This window comes from Podarcis gaigeae (assembly GCF_964106915.1).
Source record: "Podarcis gaigeae genome assembly, chromosome: 13".
NCBI lineage: Eukaryota > Metazoa > Chordata > Lepidosauria > Squamata > Lacertidae > Podarcis > Podarcis gaigeae.
The window spans coordinates 38,907,967-38,928,608 of record NC_139689.1 but is presented as its reverse complement, the minus strand read 5'-3'; the positions used below and the strand labels follow the sequence as shown (position 1 = coordinate 38,928,608).

At 50.6% G+C, this 20,642-nt stretch overlaps 1 protein-coding gene across 8 annotated transcripts in view; it reads left to right on the top strand.

The window, feature by feature from the left end:
* Positions 1-19,407, top strand: part of SHANK1 (SH3 and multiple ankyrin repeat domains 1) — a 104,226-nt gene extending 84,819 nt beyond the window's left edge. For 5 of the 8 annotated variants that reach the window (XM_083708943.1, XM_083708941.1, XM_083708940.1 and 2 more), the window contains 9 exons: positions 287-411; positions 1,970-2,105; positions 3,171-3,254; positions 6,016-6,039; positions 6,276-6,332; positions 8,285-8,409; positions 9,109-9,211; positions 10,088-12,533; positions 18,178-19,407. In XM_083708943.1, the coding sequence (XP_083565069.1) occupies positions 287-411; positions 1,970-2,105; positions 3,171-3,254; positions 6,016-6,039; positions 6,276-6,332; positions 8,285-8,409; positions 9,109-9,211; positions 10,088-12,533; positions 18,178-18,745 (3,668 nt within the window). In that variant the 3' untranslated portion in view covers positions 18,746-19,407. Of the gene's footprint in view, positions 1-286; positions 412-1,969; positions 2,106-3,170; positions 3,255-6,015; positions 6,040-6,275; positions 6,333-8,284; positions 8,410-9,108; positions 9,212-10,087; positions 12,617-18,177 lie in introns of all 8 variants that reach the window. The other 3 variants (XR_014557424.1, XR_014557425.1, XM_083708942.1) reach the window with 3 other exon arrangements.
* Positions 19,408-20,642: the final 1,235 nt, after the last annotated feature.

The window sequence follows — 20,642 nt, the reverse complement described above, 5'->3', positions numbered from 1 at the left end:
GCTTATATATCTGAGTTTCTGACACTGCTCAGAAGCGCCGACTCTGTTAAACACTTCCCAAGCTCCACCGCTCGCTCCTGACTTTGGAAAACAAGGGTCTTCAGATCTGGGATTTGAAACGAACAGTGGTTTGTTTTCACAGAGAGGAGGTGTCACAGAAATGCCAAGCAAAGCCATGATCCCCTGTGTTGCCCTCCTGCTGCCACCCCACTCGCTTGCCCACCCCAGCCTGGCAGGTGCTTATGTAGCTCCAGGGGCGTCACTTAACACACCTCTCTCTTTACAGCGCAGACCCCAATTGAGGAGTTCACACCCACCCCTGCTTTCCCTGCGCTGCAGTACCTGGAGTCAGTGGATGAAGGGGGTGTGGCCTGGCAGGCTGGTCTCCGCATGGGGGACTTCCTCATTGAGGTAACGGTTTGGCAGACTTGCCTCTGTGCTGCTCTTGGAACTTTTCACCAATTCTTGTGCTACACTCGTGTTGCACGGGGAGGGTGCATATGGGTGCACGAGTGCTTCCTTGGGTATCTGGACTGGGCTCGCACATTTAAAGGCAAGTCCGCACCATTGCGTGGCCTGCATTGTTGTTTTTCTAATTGCCAGTTTCCAAAGCTACCTTATGTTTTCCAGGGTTTCCCCTCATTGAACATACAGGTTTGTAGCTTTGATGGCCCGTTCTATTTCTGTTTTAAAAATAAATAGGCATTTCACGAAAAAACTAGGCTGAATGGCACATAATGCTGCAAATGTTTGGCTTTTGTTAGGACTTTGCAATTATGTTATACGTACCACCACCACAATCCTCTGATTTAGTCATAGGAACACCAGAAGTGCTCTGTTGGGTCAGACCCAAGATCCATTTTCCCACAGTGATCAGCAAGATCCTGCTGGGGTGCCCACAAGTGGGGCGTGAGAGCAGCAGTATTTCCCTGTTCTTGCTCCCCAGTGACTGGAATTCAGTGGCAGTGGCAGTGGCAGTGGCGTAGCGTGGGTTTTCAGCACCCGGGGCAAGGCAAGTAATTTGCGCCCCCTACCCCGTGGATTTGCGCCCCCTAACCCGTGGATTTGCGCCCCCTAACCCTAACCCCCAGATGCTGCGGCCGGGCCCCCCTGCACCCCCCACGCTACGCCACTGTTCAGTGGCATTTTTGCCCCCGGAGATGGAAAATAACAGGCCGTAGCTGCCATGAGCCTCCCCAGCCTTAAAGTAATGGCTAGCTCACTCCTCCTTGTGTGTTTCATTCTAGCAATGAAGTCCTTTCCTGAATCGACTGCTAATCAGTTCTCTTGGGTGATCCTGAGTTCCTGTGTTATATTAGAGGAAGAAGGAATTCTCTCTCTTTTATCAGTTGCATCCAGGTTTAGGCTGCAGCGACGGCCCCGCTAACTTGGGAGTTAATTCAGTGGGATGCCGACAATGTAAACAACCTCTGAGTAGGTTAGGATTGCAGTCTTAATCCTACTTCCCAGTTGACTTGTTGGAATCACTGGGGCTTAAGTTTGTCTACTCTGTGCTAAGTGCGACTAAACCTGGACCCCACCCCGTTTGTATGTTAAATTTGCATCCCGCCTTTCTCCCAAGTGGTGCTCAAGGTGACTAACAATGCCGTTACGGCATTTTGTTACATTTTATTGTAACGGCAATGAAATGCAAAGTTAAGAGGTAAAGCACTGTAACAAGGCAAGTGAAATATCAATGAAATCAATTTTTGAAAAGACCAGTAAACTTCTACATAATTACAGCTCTGCTTATAGGAAGGCCTCTCTAAGTTAAAATGAACTTGCCTGCTGGCAGAAGGTCATCTGAGACATGGCTAGACAGGTGTCTCTCTCGACGAGGCATCCCAAGACCTGGGGGAAGCCACCAAGAGGGAGAGTCCTCTTGAGAGTTCCTGCTAAATAGTTCAGAAGTTGCCCCGCTGCTTCCATCCCAGCCTGCACTGCTTTAACCATCAGCTGTCCCCTCCAGGTCAATGGACAGAACGTAGTGAAGGTTGGACACCGGCAGGTCGTCAACATGATTCGGCAGGGCGGAAACAACTTGATGGTGAAGGTAGTCATGGTGACGCGGAATCCGGAGATGGAAGAGGCCATGAAGAAGAAAGGTACCACCGCAGTGCATTCTGGGATGGTGCTTTGGGTTCTTTTTTTAAAAGAAAAGAAGTGGGGGGGAATATGTTGTTCAGAAGTTAAAGATGAGAAGGCTCTACTCTTGAAATCTTCTCTGAGTTGGAGAATGGGACCTACTGGGGCTTAGAAGCAGGAACAGAAGTTCCAGAGATGGAAAGAAGAAGAATGGCAGATTAAGATGATGGATTATGCCGAAATTGCTAAAGTGACCGGAAGAATCAGAACTCAGGAAGACCAAAATTTTAATAAGGAATGGGGAAAATTTATAATTTATCTTAAAAACCCTTGAAAACAGCTAAAAGCGTTAGTAGGATGGGAATAACACTTGTAGTTTAATGGTGAGTTTTGGACATAATGGAGAGGTAAAAGATTTGGATTATCATAAAAGATGCAGGAAGAAATGACTAACAATATGACCCACAAAGGGGAGAAGTCCAGGAGATTCTTTGGAATCTTGTTTTTATGTTGTATGCATGTCTAGAATCAAAGAAAGACGCGACCTCAGCGGTGCACTCTGAAAAATATATGTGGCCCTTCGTGGTACAGGTCATATGACTCTCCTTCAGGGACAGCTGATTTAGGATGCTTCCCTGAAAGGATAAATCTGGATTAAGTGGGCAGCGGGGAGGGGGATACAGACTGGAGTATTGATGCCAAAACATTATGCGGGCAATGCAAAAAACTTGCATGTGTAAGGCGCGTCAATCTCACATTAAACTTACCCACGTGGGCACTGTTACAGAAATACCTTCAATCTCTTCAAGGGATAGCTAGAACATTCTTGTATGTTGAGTCACTCCGTGGATTCTCCTATTGTTTTTGTACTAGTGCCTTCCCCTCTTCCTTTCTTTGCCATGGTGTGTTCTGGGTTCTGCTGCATTCGAGCAAAAGGAAAAGTGGTTAGGGTGGCAAGATACAAAACTTACTTTGGATGAGAGGGCGGTTCAGCGGGTTCGGGGAAAGACTGGTGATGGGAATTGGATGACACGAGTCTGGTTCACAAACAAGATCTCAGAGCTGCTTCTTGTTTTTAACTGTAGCTGCGCCACAGCAGACAAGACGACTGCCACCTCCAGCCATCTCCTTGCGCTCCAAATCCATGACATCTGAGTTGGAAGAAATGGGTAAGGATGCTCATGGGTTATCATTTCCTGTCTCAAGAGTATGCGGGGAACTGCCATCCCCGATCCGTTTCATGGTGAACATACATACATGCCCTCTACTGGAGGGAGGGAACACTGCACTAGAAGCACAGTGTGACCAACAGACACGCCAGTGACCTGGCATTTAGATGGATGCATGCACAGCGACTGTGCAGCTGATACATGTGTCATCTTGTGGCCTGTTTGGTTTGGGCAACTACTTCTTCTTGCACTTATATATTTGCTAAAAATATTGTTTGGGTCACCCCGTAATAGTTGTAGTTCTGCCCTGAGGTTCCTGTGATGTGTGTCCTCTTTTGCCTTAGAGTAGAAGACTTGCAAATGATGAAAAAGGCTGAGTCAGATATTCAGAATCTTCTCCATGCAGTGCACCTTGATTATCCCAAATGAACCCATTTGTGCATAATTTGTTACTATGGTAGAACTTGTTTTTTTCTAGCTGAAGAATTCATTGTCGCCCCCCAGATTTGAGGGGCCCTTAGGCAAGAGGTCTTAGGTGCTTCCAAAGTGGTTCTGTTGCCCAGTATGATTGTTGATTTGAGGGTTCCTCCTAGGCAAGTCCCAGGCATGGACTTTTGAAGGCTTCCTCTTGACGTCTCACCCCGGTTTGTCCAAATCCTTCAAATTCTGCTCAAAGCAGAAGTCGGCAGGAGACTTGCATGGAAGCAGTTATGCCAGATGGATAAAGGGCAATCCTCACTGTGACAGGAAGTTGTCGCCATCTGCGTTTCAAGTTACGCATTACCATCCCCATGCGAATGTGTCCATGGAGAGGGTTTCCAATGTCTGCACTTGGCCTCAGCCACTGGAATCGTACATGGAAAATGCCGCAACACAGAACCTAGAATCGGTTTTTCTTTTAAGTCCCAGTTTCATTCTCCTAGCTGGGGCATACTGTGGGGCAAGAGCTGAGCCTGATTTTGCAACCGGAATAAATTTGGGGGGAAAACAAAACAAAACATATTTTAGCTGCTCATCCCAAATCATCATTTTTTTACTGACTGCAGGCTTTGGGGGAAGGTTAGATTGGTTGCAAAATCTGGTGTATATAATGATTTTGGTGGATAAATGAGGGTTTCCCAGTTTTATGCATCATTATGGAAGGGGTGGGGTGTCATTTGTCATTGGCTCTCCTCTGTCTCCATCTTCTTCCTTTTTGTCCACCCACTGCTGCCCCGGACTCTCAAAACCCATCATAGTTGAGAAAGGTGAGTTCCTGTCCCCACCCCAAATTGCTCCAATAATGGCAAGAAAGTGGGCTGGATTACAGAAACACACACACTTCCCTTTTGCTCAGAACTGGAGACTCGGAGGATGAGGGCTCTCCCCTTCTTCGCACTGTTTTGAGTAATGTTGCTGCTTAAGAAAGTTCTCCCCCTCCCTGATCTGTGACCTGATATCAGTGATCTTCCTGTGTCAAAGAGTGAAGTAGCAGGGCTGATGTAAACATCTAACCCAGCCAAACATTCATATAATTTCAGGTGTGGAAAGGAGCGGTGATTAGATGAAGGGAAGCATATTTTTAGGCAGGGGGATATTTTAGGAAGCTTTCAGTAATACAAGGCGGCTTGAAGGCTTTTCATCAGTCCCCCTATTTTTGAAAACCTGAAGGGGAGCTGCTGCAAGGGACTAAAAAGCCCCACTGCTGACACACTATCAAAGTGGCACATCCCTGGAAACGGCACTAAGTCATTGTAGAATCTTAGAATTGGAAGGGACCCCAAGGGTCATCTAGCCCAACCCCCTGCAATGCAGGAATCTCAGCTAAAGCATCCATGACAGATGAACGTTGTGTAGTGTCCTTTCCAAGGACGTTTTTAAATTACAGCACAGCAGCTTGGGAGAAGCTCGCACGTTTTTAAAGCGTGTTTTCAAAATAGGGGGAAATGAGACTTCAAAACCCCTTGGACAACCTTGTAACTGCAAATACTACATGCACCCTACCTTCCCACTCGATACACTAATTTCTCCCCTCCCCACCCGCAACGGGTGTCACCGAATTCTACCCACCCACCCACTTTGCAGGAAAGAAACGCCCAACAGGGGTGGAGGCTCGTGGGGAGCAGGGCTAGGCGTTTGGGGTGAGGAGTCCCTTTAGGAATCTTATAGGAATCATGGCAGCATTGCCAGAATGTAGATACAAGTAGCCTAATGCACTTCAAGTTGTTTATTATTTTTTTAGAGAACGACTAAACAGAATACTGCTTGCAGGCTTGACCTTATATCTCCACTCATAACAGGGTTAGAGATGAGGGTGTCTGTGTCTTTTACCTTGTAATCATAGCCTGAGATGCTTCGGTCGAAGCTAGGCCCTCACAGGCCTGCCCATGCCCTCTTGAACTGGGAGGATTCTCTGCCTCGCCCCCACCCATCCTCAATTCATAGACTCCTTGAACTGTAGAGTTGGAAGGGACCGTGAGGGTCATCTAGCCCAACCCCCGCAGTGCATAAAATATTTGCCCAATGTGGGGCTCAAACCCACAACCCTGAGATGTTAAGAGTCTCCTACGCTATCAACTGAGCTGTGGTGGGCAGTGACAGATGCCTCAATGCCCGTGAGATGCCTTAATGCCCAGTATCTTCTCTCCCACATCCTGCCCAAATCCTTTGGTTGTTACAGGGGGTTTCCAGGCCTCCCCCCCCCCCAGCTATACCTTACTCCTCCCCCAAAAGTGGAAGTGCTAATTTCTTCCCCTCTTGCTATCTCCCTCCCACCATCCAGTCTCCCCCTGGAAGAAGAAAACAGGTGAGTGTCACACATCCCTCACCCCGCCACGCACGCACCGAGCCACCTCGCTTATCTCTCATTGCCTCCCACCCAGCACCGCCCTGCACTCTCCCACCGACGCTCCCATCGGTTGCCGCTGCCGCCCCCCTCCGTCCACACAGCTCCACGAACCGGCCTTCCTAGACATGCCGTCCCCAGTTCACCCCCCCTGCACCTCCCACCCCCGTTATCCTCCCCTCCTGTCGTCTCTGCAGATTATGAGCCGGCGATGGGCACTGATAAGAAGCGGACTGTCTATCAGATGGCTCTGAGTGAGTACCAAGCAGGCCCTGGCGACCGCCAGCAGTCTGCGGGAGGGAATCTCGGGGCAAAGGCTGGGTACCTGCAAAGCAGCACTCCTCTTGGGTGCCCTCTGGGAGCGTTCCTCATGCTTCATTGCAAGAGGGGGTGCCAGTTATTTCCCGCATTTGCATTAGCAGGTAACAGAATTTGGCTTTTCACGCTGCGGAGTTTTGCAGCACCGCGGTGTGAAATCTTCAGTTTTTTACTCTGGCGTACATGTGCAGAACAACGTTTGAGGACTAGGGAGCATAGCCACGGCTAGGGTTTATGGAATAGGTGTCAGCCTGCAAAACAAGCTCTTGCCAGTTCTTGAAATTCAACATCCTGGTGTTTGGGTAGCAGCCCCCTTTCTGTTGGGGCTAGATTCAGGGCAGAAGCCAACAGAAAAAAAAGAGATTTTCAGGTTTTCCTATCCCCTAACAGCAGAGATGCAGAACTTTCGCCCTTCCAGATGTTGCTTCTGCACTATAACACCCATCATCCATGCTGGCTGTTGGGGCTATTTATTTATTTATACATGCATACATACATACCCACCCCACCCATCTGGCTGGGTTTCCCCAGCCACTCTCGCCGGCTCCCAACAGAATATTAACAACACGATAAAACATCAAACATTAAAAACTACCCTAAACAGGGCTGCCTTCAGATGTCTTCTAAAAATCAGATAGTTGCTTATTTCCTTGACATCTGATAGCAGGGCGTTCCTGCAGGTCAGGCACCACCACTGAGAAGGTCCTCTGCCTTGTTCCCTGTAACCTCACTTCTCGCAGGGAGGGAACCGCCAGAAGGCCCTCAGAGCTGGACCTCAGTGTCCGGGCTGAACGATGGGGGTGGAGACGCTCCTTCAGATATATTGGACCGAGGCCGTTTAGGGCTTTAAAGGTCAGCACCAACACTTTGAATTGTACTCAGAAACGTACTGGGAGCCAATGTAGGTCTTTCAGGACCGGTGTTATCTGGTCTCACTGGCCACTCCCAGTCACCAGTCTAGCTGGTGGAAGCTGGTGTACAGCTCACAATGAATGGGCTGTGAGGAGCACCAGTCTTGCCTTCTTTGCCAAATGGCTGGGAGGTACACACACAAAACCCCAAATACCAATCCAGTTGTTTGATGTGGTTTTACTTGTTGAAGGCGAGGGCAGTGTCTGGTAGCAGGGTGGGCTTGCAGCAGTACTGACAGTGTCATCCTTAAGGCTCGGGGCTTGAGCCAAGGGTACTGACTCCCAAGCTTAAAGGTTCCTGGCTTTCCGAGAGGGCTGGTGTTGAGGAAGTGTAGTCTTGTGCGGGCATGGGCAGAAGGTGGGCTAGTGGGAAATGCAAAGAAGTCAGGTGGAGCTTACATGCACAAGGTTCCAGTTAGAAAAATCCCAGCCTCTCTAGTTAGAAGCTTAACTCAGGCAGCAGGACTGGCCAGGCAAGATTTCTCTAGGTGTGAGAGACCTGGGAAAGCTGGCGCCAGTCGGGGAGACGTTATTGGAGCTAGGAGAGTCTCCCCTAACCTTGATGCCCTTCAGATGATATTGGACCCCCAAGGCTCAATCCCCACAACCATCAGCTGCAGCCAAGAAGGCCAGTGGACAGGAATTATGAGAGTTGTAGTCTAAAGCAGAAACATCTCAGCATAAGGCGTTCTCCAAAGTTCGTCTGACCTCGGTCTGGTCCTGCAATGCACTTTCTTAGGCAAGAATGCAGATTAGGATAGCTCAGTGTAGATTTGGCATCCTGGATCCGAAGGTGCAATTTGCCCCTGTAAATTTTAAGTACATTGGTGGACCGTAGGGATCCTAATTTTAAAAATAAGAGGCTACATGAGACTGAAATCAGGTCACCCTTAGCCTGATGGGCAAAGGGACATAGGCGTGCTCTGCGTGGGGATGGTTGTAATCCTGCCTCTTTCTGTGATTCTGCCTCATTTCAGACAAATTGGACGAGATCCTGGCAGCAGCTCAACAGACAATCAACGTGGGGGATGGATGTGGCAGCGGAGGGCTTCCTTCCTTGGGGAAATCTCGGGGCACTGCCAAGAACTATTTCTCTGCTGAGGTAGGATGGAGCACAGCTCACCAGTGGAGCAGACATCTAGCAAGATCTGTTGTTGTTTTGATCAAAGTTTTCCTATGCAGAGAGTGAAACGCTGGCTAAAAAAGTATTCTTTTAAATGCAATTGCCAGTATGTTCCCTCGTGAGTTTTCCTCTTCATATCCTCGGTTGTTGAATGCTATCCACTTGATACTCTAATATTCTGTGGCTACTAAGCTGTTTGGGGGGATCATTTTTGCCCCATCTAAGTTTGGGGTGTGTGTTTTGTTTTGCTTTACTTCTTCAAACCTTAGTATCCTGGTACTAAGTACCTGAGTTCACGATTAGAGTGATAGTTTATCTTCTCTTCTCTGGGAGAGGGGAAACCAATAGTTTTGATAATGCTGGTAATGTTTCTGTTCGTACCTATATTCTTTCTCTTGAAAATTAATAAAAGACATTAGCTTTTTTTAAAAAAATAAAATATAAATAGAGTGATAGTTCATAATTGCTGCTACATCCACATCCTACATGGGTGTAGGCAGGGGGCAGTCCCCCCCATCAAGTAAGTAAACAAAAATACTTAACTCAGTTCTGCCCCCCCAACATAAAGCCTGCCCCCCCCAATAAATCCTGACTACACCCCTGCCACCCAGCCTCTCTGAGTCCTTTCATCTGCTCTTACCAGTTCTCTGGCTTCATCTTTTTCTTTCTTTCTTTCAGCCCAGTTTTGAACAGCACCGCCTGAGTCAGGCCAGTTATGAGCGCCCATCCTACCTGCCAGCCAGTCACCCCCCAGGCATGATGCTCCGCCAGAAGTCTATTGGTGAGACAGGGGTTGGGAGGGTGTGCAGTAGTCCAGGTGTCTGGGAGCCAATGTACTGGGAGCCAATGTAGGTCTTTCAGGACCGGTGTTATATGGTCTCGGCGGCCACTCCCAGTCACCAGTCTAGCTGCCGCATTCTGGATACTTGTACAGCTGCAGCCAGGTCCTGGTTTTGGAGATCGAGTAAAGGTCACGGCTCCAGCAGTTGTCAAAACTAAAAGTCCCCGCCTTCCCACTGCCATCTATGTTTCTGCCTCTCCAGGGTTTCTTGCAAGCAATTGAAGACTGTTCCTGCATGCAGCCTGTCTTTGCTCCTCCCATTTTATACCGCTCCTGGTTCTGGGAGTTGGGGGTGGGAGCTTGTCACAGCAGGAGGAGACACCTGTGACTCTTCACCAACCTGACTCATCTCTTCCCTCCTCTTACTCACCTGCTTCAGCTTCTGCCTCCGACTCTGGACTTCTCTCTGCCACAGACTCTCCAAGCTCACTGAACCCTGTTACTCCTTCAGCTTCCAATATCTCACCACCACCACCACCACACCTCGGACTCTTTTTTCCCTTTTTTCCCTCGGAGCTTTTTTCCCTTGAGGGTTCCCCAAAATTGCCTCCCACCATTCATGGTCCAACCAGTCCATGACAGCAGATATGAATGAGAAGGGCCGGGAGGGAAGAGGGAGTTCTCTGTGCTTAGAGCAGGGCGGGGAAGCCTGCAGCTCTGCGTGGTGTTGCCCGACTCCCAACTCCCATCAGCCCCAGCAGACAGGACTAATGATTCAAGGATGGTGGGAGCTGTAGTCCGGCTGGAGGGCCGCAGGTTAGACAGTGGAAATATGGGAGAACGGTTTGGTGATGATAGCATTCCTTCTCTCCCCAGGTGCCGCTGAGGACGACAAGCCCTACCTCACTCCCCCTGCCATGAAGTTCAGCCGCAGCCTTTCAGTCCCCGGTTCTGACGACATCCCCCCGCCTCCAACCACCTCCCCTCCAGACCCCCCCTACAGCAGCACCACGCCCTCGGCCTCCGGGCGTGCCACACCCTTGGCCCGTTCCACCTTCAACCCCAACAGCGAGGCCAAGCTCTACTCAGCTTCCCTGCACCAGGAACCGTCTTACGAACCGCGCTCCCGCGACAAGATGTCCCTCTACCGCCAGGAGTCCGAGGCGGGGGCCGAGGGGTCGACTGCCCGCGGCTGGCGGGGCCACACCCCAGACCTGCGCTACTACAACCTGCCGCCGCGGGCCACCAACACCGCCATGTATGTCCCCACCAAGCCCATGCGGCGGAAGGGGCCGCTTGTCAAGCAGACCAAAGTGGAAGACGAGCAGCGCCAGCAGCAGGGAGCCTCTGCTTCCCAGGCGCAGCCGTTGCCTCTGCAGCCCCAGATGCCCGCCCCGCCGGAAAAGAGCTCCATCCCCATCCCTACCATCATCATCAAAGCCCCCTCGACCAGCAGCAGCGGGCGCAGCAGCCAGGGGAGCAGCATGGAGGCCGAGAGCCAGCCGGAGACGGCGGTGCCTGTGCCCTCGCTCCAGCTCCACAACAGCATGGATTTCACCAGTCAGTTTGGGGCGGCCCTGGTTGGGGCTGCCCGGCGGGACCGCGAGTGGTACAGCGAGGCTCGCCGCAAGTCTGCCCTCTTCCTCTCCACTGAGCAGCCGGACGACGACTCTCAACAGACGCCCATGCCCCGTCTCCGCCACTCCAAATCCATCGACGAAGGCATGTTCTCCAGCGAGCCGTACATCCAGCTCAACATGGCTCCCTGTTTTGGCAGCGGCGCCGGCAGCGGAAGCAGCTCCAGTTACCTCCCGCCTCGAGCCGCGAAAACGTACGGAGCCAGCACCACCAGCGCCTTCACTTCCGTGTGCTCCAGTTTCCTGCCGCAGTTACAGGCCCACTCGACGCCTCTCATTCACCCGCTGACGGGCAAGATTTTAGACCCTGGATCCCCCTTGGGACTGGCCCTGGTGGCCCGTGAGCGGGCCTTGAAGGAGTCCCAGTCCCAGCAAGAGAGCCGAGATGACAGGCATTCGCGCCCATCCTCGCCCCGGTTCGGAGAGGCTCCCAAAACACCAGAGTCTCCCGGAAGCTCCATCCTGCGGCTCTGGGGGACGCCAGAGCAGCAGCAGCACCATCACCACCACCACCACCAGCGCCCGGCATCACCACGGAAAGAGCCCGAGAGCCCCCGGCACCCCTCTCCCGAGCAGCAGCAGCAGCATCCTCCGTCCTCAGCCAAAGGCGCGCCGTGGGAGAAGCGGCCCGAGGAAGGGGAGAAGCTGGAGCTGCATGTGCGTTTCATGGAGAATTGCCGCCCAACAGAGGAGGAGGAAGGGGGCCAGGAGAGTGGGAAAGCTGAGGTGGCCACTGCCCCCGCGGAACGCGTGGCCGAGGAAAACGGGCTCCCGTTGCTGGTGCTGCCCCCTCCCGCCCCGTCCATCGATGTGGATGATGAATTTGTGTTCACCGAGCCGCTCCCGCCGCCCCTCGAGTTCTCCAACAGCTTTGACAAGCCCGAGTCACCCCCCAAAGCCGCCAATGAAGTCCCTGCTGCAATGACCCCTCCAGCCGTGCCCCCTGCTCCAGCCGCCTTGGACTCCACGGCATCCAGCTTGACATCCTACGACAGCGAGGTGGCCACCCTGACTCAAGCCGGCACAGCAGAAACCAAGGAAGCCCCTCACGTCAACTTCTCTTCCGTCGTGTCCTCCATCGCCATCCCTCCTGCCGAGGCCCCCGAAGCTGTGACGGACTCGGGGATCGAGGAGGTGGACAGCCGCAGCAGCAGCGACCACCACCTGGAGACCATCAGCAGCGTTTCGACTCTGTCCAGCATGTCTGGGGAAGGCACCGAACTCTTGGACACCTACATCACCTATTTGGACGGGCAGGCTTTTGGGGGAGGCAGCGGCAGCGGAGGAGGCAGCAGCAGCAGCGGTGGTGGCGGAGGCAGCACAGAGAAGAGCCCCCTGCAGACCAAGCTACGCTCGCGGCCATTCCCTGGTCGCTTGCCGGTGGCAACCCCCACCAGCTCCACCATCTCGGTTTCTGCATGTACTGAGAACATGTTTGCCCTCACGCCCGCTCCGCCCTACCACCAGCAGCCGGCCGCTGCCGAGCCAGGCAAGGAGCTGCAGCGGAAATCCCCGACGCTGCCGTGGGAGGAACCCAAGGCCTCCCCCATGTCCACCATGAAGGCCAGCATCATCAGCGAGCTGAGCACCAAGCTGCAGCAAATGGGCGGGGTGTCGTGGTCCCGCCCGCCCGACTCGGTGGCTTCTTTCGGTTCAGAGAGGCCCAGCTCCTTGCAGAGGCAAAGGTACTAGGCGACTGGAGCAGGAGGAGGAGGAACAGGAAGCAGGAAGCCAGCCCCGTGCATGCCGCATCTCGTGTTTCAGTTGGGTTTGTCTCCTTTTCTCATTCTCCCGTCAATGCTTGCTTTTTTATGATTTTTATTTTTTCCTTTTTTCTACCACCATTACATCGTTTGGTGTGCTGGCAGGCACAGGGCAAGGGTATGTGCTCTTCTATGGAGCACTTTGCCCGTCTTGTTCAGCGGGTATGCATGGTGCATATATTTACTGTACCACTGGCTTGCAGTTGTATGTGTGTGTGCACACAGACCATCCCAGCTGCTTTTTGCGTGCACTCAGAACACAGGCCCAGCTCCTCCTTAGGCATCCAAGGAGACCATCCAAACCAGCACCATGACTACAGAAGCATACACACGTATTTAGGGTCTGTTGGCATGTGTGTGCATCTTGCACGCACAAAGTATATACCTTTGTCTTGTACTGTACTCATATGTTCAGGCAAAGGTCTCTTCAAGCCAATAATGGGCAAGACTCTTCCTCTAATGTCCAATGTTTGCTCCTAAAGGATCAGAAACAGACGCAAGTATTTTGAAAGTCACCAAGCCATTGGGTTTCACAGCACATTGCGGCAGGGATCAAGAAACAGCCCTTTTTGATTAGCCCACATGCTGAATGGAGCTCATCATTTTGGCTTTCTTGGTGACAACCCCTTGATTATATTACACTGCAGGCGGGCAGCAAAAATTGGCAGTCTTGGTCTTGATAGGCCACCACGCATGGGTGGTAGGCTGCGTTTGCCTTGTGGGCCTGCACTGGAGACCCAAATGGTGTGTGTAAATGCATAGAGGAGTCAGATTTCCCATTTGGGGATGGAGGCCTGTAGTTCAGTAGTAGACCATCTGTTTTCATGCAAAGACCCCATGTCCAATCCCCAACCTCTCCAGGCTTTCTTTTTGAAACCCCAAAGAACCTCTCCCAGTCAGTGTAGACTGTATGGACCCAGTGATCTGACCTGGTATAAGGCAGCATTCTGTGTTCCTGTGTTCTTTGTGCAGCGTTCACATTTCGTTTTGTGGGGGGATCCTTTCTGCTGAAGATCCCCTTTGTGTTTGCTGTGCAGCACTTGCCTTGCAGAGCCTTGCATCCTAGTGTGCACTGAGTTTACACTCTGGGGAGGATGCTGGTCTCTGCTCCCCACTAAACAAGGGACAAACTCCCTGTGACCCAGCAGGTCTGGGAATGGCTTTCCAACTTGGTGCCACAGCACTGGGGCAGGGTGAAATTCTCCCCATGCTGTTTTCCACTGCAAAATTCCTTTCTTCCCCCAAAGTTGCGATTAGCCCTACTGGAGGCAGGAAGACAGGTGTCTCTGTTGAACATGCCGTTTTCCTTCCGCACCCCTCTCTCCAAGCAAGGCTAATAGCCGAAGGCAGGAAAGGATTTGGATGGGGGAAATGGCGTGAGAGGAAACTCCCCCAGCACTCCTCTCCCAGTCAAATTCCAGACACGCACCTCTGCTTTTAGGCTTTTCTTTTTTTAAAAAAATAACGTCAGATGACTTAAGAATATGCTCGAAATTGCAACCAGGACTTTGCTACAGTTTTGTGTTGCAGGGAAAGATTGGTAATGAGGGACAAGCTGTCACTAAGGGCTAATCTAGACTGCCTTTAGTGCCGCATTCCTAGGCACAGGTCCAGGATTTAAAGCTCTGTGTCTGAGCATTGTTGGGGTTTTGTTTTGTCATGGCGATTTTTCCTGGGAAAACCCATCTTTTACTGCTGAATCGGAGCAAACAGCCATTGGATTTTCTGTGGGTTGATGTTTGCTCCAACTCAGTGGGAGAACATGGGTTTTCCCAGGAAAGGCGCTGTGATGAAAACACCACCACCCAGACATGAAGCTTTAAAGTGTGGCCTTGTGCCTGGAAGAAATGGCACAAAATAGAGTCTGGATCAGCCCTAAGAGAAGCTTGTCCACCATGATTGGCATTTCCATTGAGAAAACCTTCAGATTCCCTGGAACACAGTCTGAAGACCACTGACGCTAGCAGGTTACATCTGAAAGAGTTTTCTGGATGGAGGAAAGCGGGCATTTTACCTTTAGACCCAGGAAATCTGTGGTTTAGTTGTCTCCTCTTCTGCTACATTATTATTATTATTATTATTATTATTATTATTAACAAACCTATAGACTGCTTTATAACATAAAGCCATTGAAGCAGTGTACAAGATAACAACAGAATAAAACACTGCAAACACAAAAACAACGAAATCATTGTAGCAGGCTTAAAAGCAGAAAGAAACTTTGCAAATTCTTTAAAAAAGCAATAAACTAATTTCTTCAGATGTACAGTTGTTCTGTGACTAGGTCAGTACTCAGGGAAAGTAGGCACCTACTCATTGTGACACTGGGCACCTAATTTTGGCTGGAAGTCAATTCCAGAGAGCTGCAGTGCTAAAAGCCCAGTTTCTCATACAAGCTGAGCATACCTCTGGGGCAAATGGTGCTCTCAGCACTGCCTCATCTGCGAACCACAGTTGCCAGGCAGGGACATATGGGACAAAGCTGTCCCTTACAACACCCTAGTCCCAAGTTGTTTGTTGGCTCTACACCAGGGGCAAGGAACCTGTGGTACTCCACTTGAGCTCACATCATCCCTGATTATTTGCCCTGCTTGGCTGGGGCTGATGGGAGCTGGAGTGCAACAACATCTGCAAGGCTGCTGGTTCCACATCCGCGGGCTCTGCACACACATCCTTGCTCAGCTTCTGTGCCATGGAATCTTCCATGCCAGGGTCTTTTCCTTCCTAGCTGAGGTTGCGTTCCTGTAGCCACCTGCTCCTCTCTTTGCACCTCCAAAGTGGACTGGGCCCACCCTCGGGCTGCTGGCACTTGTGCTTCTATATGCACACACTTGCGGAGAGGCATAGGCATTGTGGGTCCACAGCACTCTCCATCCAACGCAGTCGCATTGCTGAGTTTTATTTGCTCCATTCTGTCATTCATCTGCGGTCACACATCTGCGCTGGGAGAATTCACTTGCCGTTCCTCCGATGCCGTGGAGTTGGGAAAGAGAAAAGTTGGGATCTTAAACCCAACACACATAATCAAAGCTGCTTGTCTTTGAATGGGTAGGAAAGATCGGCTGACAGTTAGGACTCCTGGGTCTTTTGTGGGATGGGTTGGGAGTCCTTATTTCATGGGAGGGGTCCTGGGTATTTTAAATGGGGTGGTGGGAAGAGAAGCAGTGGGATGCATAGTCTAATGCAGCCATTCTTGACCTGGCATCCTCCAGACCTTTTGAACTACAACTCCTATCAGGCTCAGTCAGGATGATAGGCACTGTGGTCCAAAACATTAGATGCTCTAATGGGTTAGAGCACTATGGGAAGGTGGAGTGAGGGGTATGGTGTGGTACAAAATGCTCTGGAATGGAGGTAGGGAAACAGATGGCTTCTGGGAGAAGAGAACCATTCCTGAATTCATTGGAGTGGAATAAATTCTTCCTTCAGAGGCTACTCTAGTAAGCATATCTCCTTCCCACAAGGCAGTTCCGTCCTGCTTGATCCATCCACTTTCCTAATGTGAGGCAGGCTTGCTGTGGCTCCCTCAATTGCCAGCTCATTGCACTGTATTCTCCCAGTATGGAAGATAGACTGGGAAAAGTTCCATAGGGCTCCCCCTATTGAGTTCCATTGACGGTGCACATCTCAGCGAAGGAGCCTGTTTTCCTTATCAAGTTGCTTTCCTTTTCTTGGTCATTATGAAGCAGGGCCTCAAGCCCTGTGTGACCCAAGTTAACTTGAGTGCTCAAGTTGCAATGCCTTTCTGATTGCACACAGGAAAAGGCCTCTTTGTCGCTTTGTGAATATCATAGGGGGTTGACTGAACTTGGAAGGATTTTCATTCATTCCAAAAATCCCGTTGTGTGTGCTTTTTTAAAATGGCAATGAATACATTCAGGGCGGTGCTATTCTGATTTTTTTCTTCCCAAAAGAAAAAACTGAAGCCCAAGTTGCTCCATGAGAGTCAGTTCAGTCAAGGCCAATTTTTGATGAAGACTCAGGGCTTGTCCACGTTTCCACTTGTGCTGTGTCTAGAAAGCATGGGTTGGAGTGGTTTTCTCTTGACCCTCATTTTCGAGGCAAGGGTCTGAGCAGTTTCCCCTTGCCTTGCTCCTTTCCAAGGGAAAACCCACTTTTTAGCAATAGATCAGAACAATGCTGGCAAGGGCTGATGGGAGTTGGAGTCCCTAGAAGACCACAAGTAACCTGCACTTGGAGGAGGCCAAGTCTCCTGACTTTCAGAATGGAGTTTTAGTAGATACGTTTAGGCTTCATGGAGATACCTCTCCGATTGTCAAGGCAACCCTGGCAGAAGTTTTGTTTTTTAAAAACTTCCAACCACCAGGCCTATTTTTACGCTTGCTGAAGTCTAAATTTTGTTTTTTCACCGTGTGCTCCTGTTTGGTTGCGGGAATTTCCCTATGCCACTGTTATGCCAACCAAACGAATGTGGGGAGGATGGAAATGGCAGCAGACAGTGCAAGCGAGCTTCTCCTTTTGAATGAATGTGTCATGGTTAGGGATGGAAATGTGCCTTATGTCAGACCATTCCTGTTCCACTGTTGAGGAACTTCTACCAGCTTCATGAAGGATCACCAAGCAGACGTTACAGTGATTGTGTAGCTGCATTTTCTTTGGAGCAGTGCTCCATATCTAGCACAGCTTGCACCATGGATCCTCCCTTCTCTACACCTACTGCCAGCAACCTCTTGACGCTGGCAAGAGGATCCAGGTGTGGAAGCCATCTAGGTGTGGAGAGAGCTGCCACATGGAAATGGTCTCCGTCCTGGATATGGTAATGTGGATTCTCTTTACTGCAACCTTCTGGTTCATCATCTTCAAAGGTAATTTGAGAAAGACCAGCATAGCTTCATTTATATGAGGAGTCTGCTATCTCATGTGGTTTTGTCCTTCATTGGCAGCGCTCCTGCAAATCAGTGCTCAGTCACTTTAATATCTTCCTCCATATATTTGTGAGTTTTTAAATATATATATCTAAAACAGCAGTGAGAAAAGTGTGTGTGTGTGTTTTGAAGCTTATTTTCCCCGCAGGCTGGTTTTCTTATAACCTTCTGCCTCACTGAACTTTTTACCCATGGGGACAACAAGCTGTGTGGAGGCAGTGATTTCTATAAGAAAAATAACCCTCAGGACAAGAGAGGAGCATCCCCTCCCCCCAAACTTTCATTCCAGATTGCAGCATCCCACATCTGCTTTGGGTTTGTTGGATTTCCAAAAAAGGATTCTTGTGCCTGATCATTGCATGTGTGCGACTGGAAGTGTACACAGTTTTCTGCCAAAGTCCAGGTACTGAGATGTATTTTAGCAATTGATTTCATACACCAAGGGTAGGGAAAGTGGACCTTTGCAATGAGTTGAATCTACAGCACTGGTTGGGTCCCATCATCCTTGACTGTTGACCATGCGGGCCGGGAATGATGGGAGTTGGGAGCCCCAACAGGGTCACAGGTTCCACATCTCTATCATAGGCAGCAGTCCAGGGCTGCAGGGAAGCCAGTCTTCTACTCCAGTTCATGTTTTCTTCTGGCTAACTGTCTCTTGTTCCTTGTCTCCTTCCCTGCAGGCTCCCAGATGAGACGTCCCCATCACTGATTTCCTCCAAGCCCGTAAGCAGCCTTTTCCATAACTGGCCTAAGTCCCCCCAGGGCAAGCACCCCAAAAGCGTGGAGTTTGACATCCGCCCGGCCCTGCGGCGCGCCCCGAGTCCAGCTGCCCTGCCCAGTGAGCACAAGATTAGCCCTGCCCCCAGGCCGTCCTCCCTCCCTATCCTGCCTTCTGTGCCCATATACACCGGCGTCTTCGATCTCCGTGGCTCGCCCACTTCCGGGGGCGAGCACCCTTTCCCCGGCTTCCCCTCGGGCAGCCGCTCTTTGTCTCCCACCCACTTCCTGCCGCCGGCCACGGACAAGCCGTTCGGCTCCAAGCCACTGCCTTTCTGGACCAAGTACGACGTGGCCGACTGGCTGGAGTACCTGAAGCTGGGCGAGCACCGCGATCGGTTCCTGGACAACGAAATCGATGGCTCTCACCTGCCATCCCTCACCAAGGAAGATTTCATTGACCTGGGCGTGACGCGAGTCGGGCACCGCATGAACATTGCCCGTGCCCTCAAGTTTTTTCTGGAGAGGTGATGGGGGAAAACCGCCCTGCCCTGGGGAGCCTCTCGCCTGAATGTACAATGGACCTCCACCAGTGGGGAGAAGTGGGGGGGTGGAGGGATTGCAGCTGTGGGGCTAGGCACAGGGGAAGCTGCGAGGAGAGACCCTGCGGGTGAGGGTGGGGATCCCCCCCTGGCAGAGAGATACTTGGAGAAGCTCACCAAAGCTTGCCTGGGCACCCTCAGGGGTGTGCACTTTCCTCCTCTGCGATGCCATGTAGCAGTTTGCCCATTTCACTCATCCAACCGCTGCCGCCGACACAGCATACGGACACTTCACTTGCAGAGCATCGCTTTCCAAGCTATATATAAGTGTGTGCGTTCCGAGTGTGCAAATCTGCTTACATGTACTCGCCCTTCAGGGCTCCATCGGCATTGCAGCTTGCTTCATCACCTTTGCTGCCTCGAATGGATGGCATCAGCTGTCCAGCAGCTCATGCCTGCATGTATATATAGATAAGAGAAGATAGATATCTATATTTCATCCTCCATGCTGCTGATCTTACTTTGCAGCTGTTTGCACATCAGTTCATCTAACCATGTAACAGCTTGCCCTGTGCATCTTCACAGTACCAGGGTTGTTATGTACTCTGCCTTTTATATAAAAAAGAACCTCTGAGAAAAGAAAATTTGCATATATGCTTACTTTGCAAAATTAATTATGTGCTGGCTATTGAAGAGGAGGGTCCAGATCCCACAAACTCATTAGGAATCTCCCTGAGCCACTTTCTTCCTCCCCAGACCCCATCTTTGGGGCGTTTGTTAAACATTGCCCATTTAGTTGTCTTTCCAGTCATAAAACTAGAAACTTGCTGTCTCTTTTTGAAGTGGAAGCTGAGTTCTCAGCATGCAGGCAATTTTGCACCCATTACTGAACAACATGCTTGAGCACAGCATACAGACCCATCCCAGACTCTCAACCTGAGCATGCAGCTGCCCTGCACTACTGCCAGTTGTGGGTGAGCTTCGTGGCCCTTTTAGTAAGGCAAGAGGTCTGTTCTGCTGCTGCTGAGCTGTGGCTCAGTGGCAAAGCTGTGGTGTGGGTGACTTGCCAGGCACACGCTGCTCAACAAATCAAGCCTACCGTTAGAACTGTGTGTGGTATTGCCTCTTTCTGGATCCCACATCAGGCTTGTAGTGTTCAAAAGCCAAAATTAGCTGGAGCCAGTAGTGTCACAGGGTTATTACACAACAGTATTGGCAACTTGGATTGTGAGTGAAGGAGAAATAGCTGGCACAGGAAGTATCAACTGCCTGTCCCATTTCCAGCAGCGTGGGACCAGCCATGAGGAAACATCAGTAATTCCAGTATGAACAGGGATCATTTTGTGAGTCTTGGTGTGGTTTGTGATCTGAGATTGCCTGTGGCTCTTACCGCCCATTTGTCATAAATTCAGCATTGTAGCACCCACAGGGCTTATCACAAAGAGAACCAGGTGAGGTGCAACTGAATGGCAGAACAGCTGCATAAAGGTGTGTGCCTTTATGCAAACATAGTCAAAAATAATTTTGACCTTATAGTCCCTTATTTGGCTGAGTTTCAGTAATCCTATCAGAAAACCAACATTGGGTCCATTTATTCTGCAGACCCCATTCTATGGAGGAACCTGCTCTCTAGTCACAGGCCATTGTTGTCAGGCTTGTATGATCTAGAACTGATGAGTGGCTTGAGCCTGCATTTGGGTGGAAGATGGGCTGTGCCACATGGCCAGACACAAGATGCTGTATGTAGGGTTCAGCCCCATTCCCATACGTTTAAACCTAGGTGTGATCTCTTCGCTGCAAAGATAAGACAGTATATGCTGTATTCGTAAAACCATCCTCTGAAACTAAGTGCACTTTGATGTGTGGTGTTGGTTCACTTCTGTGTA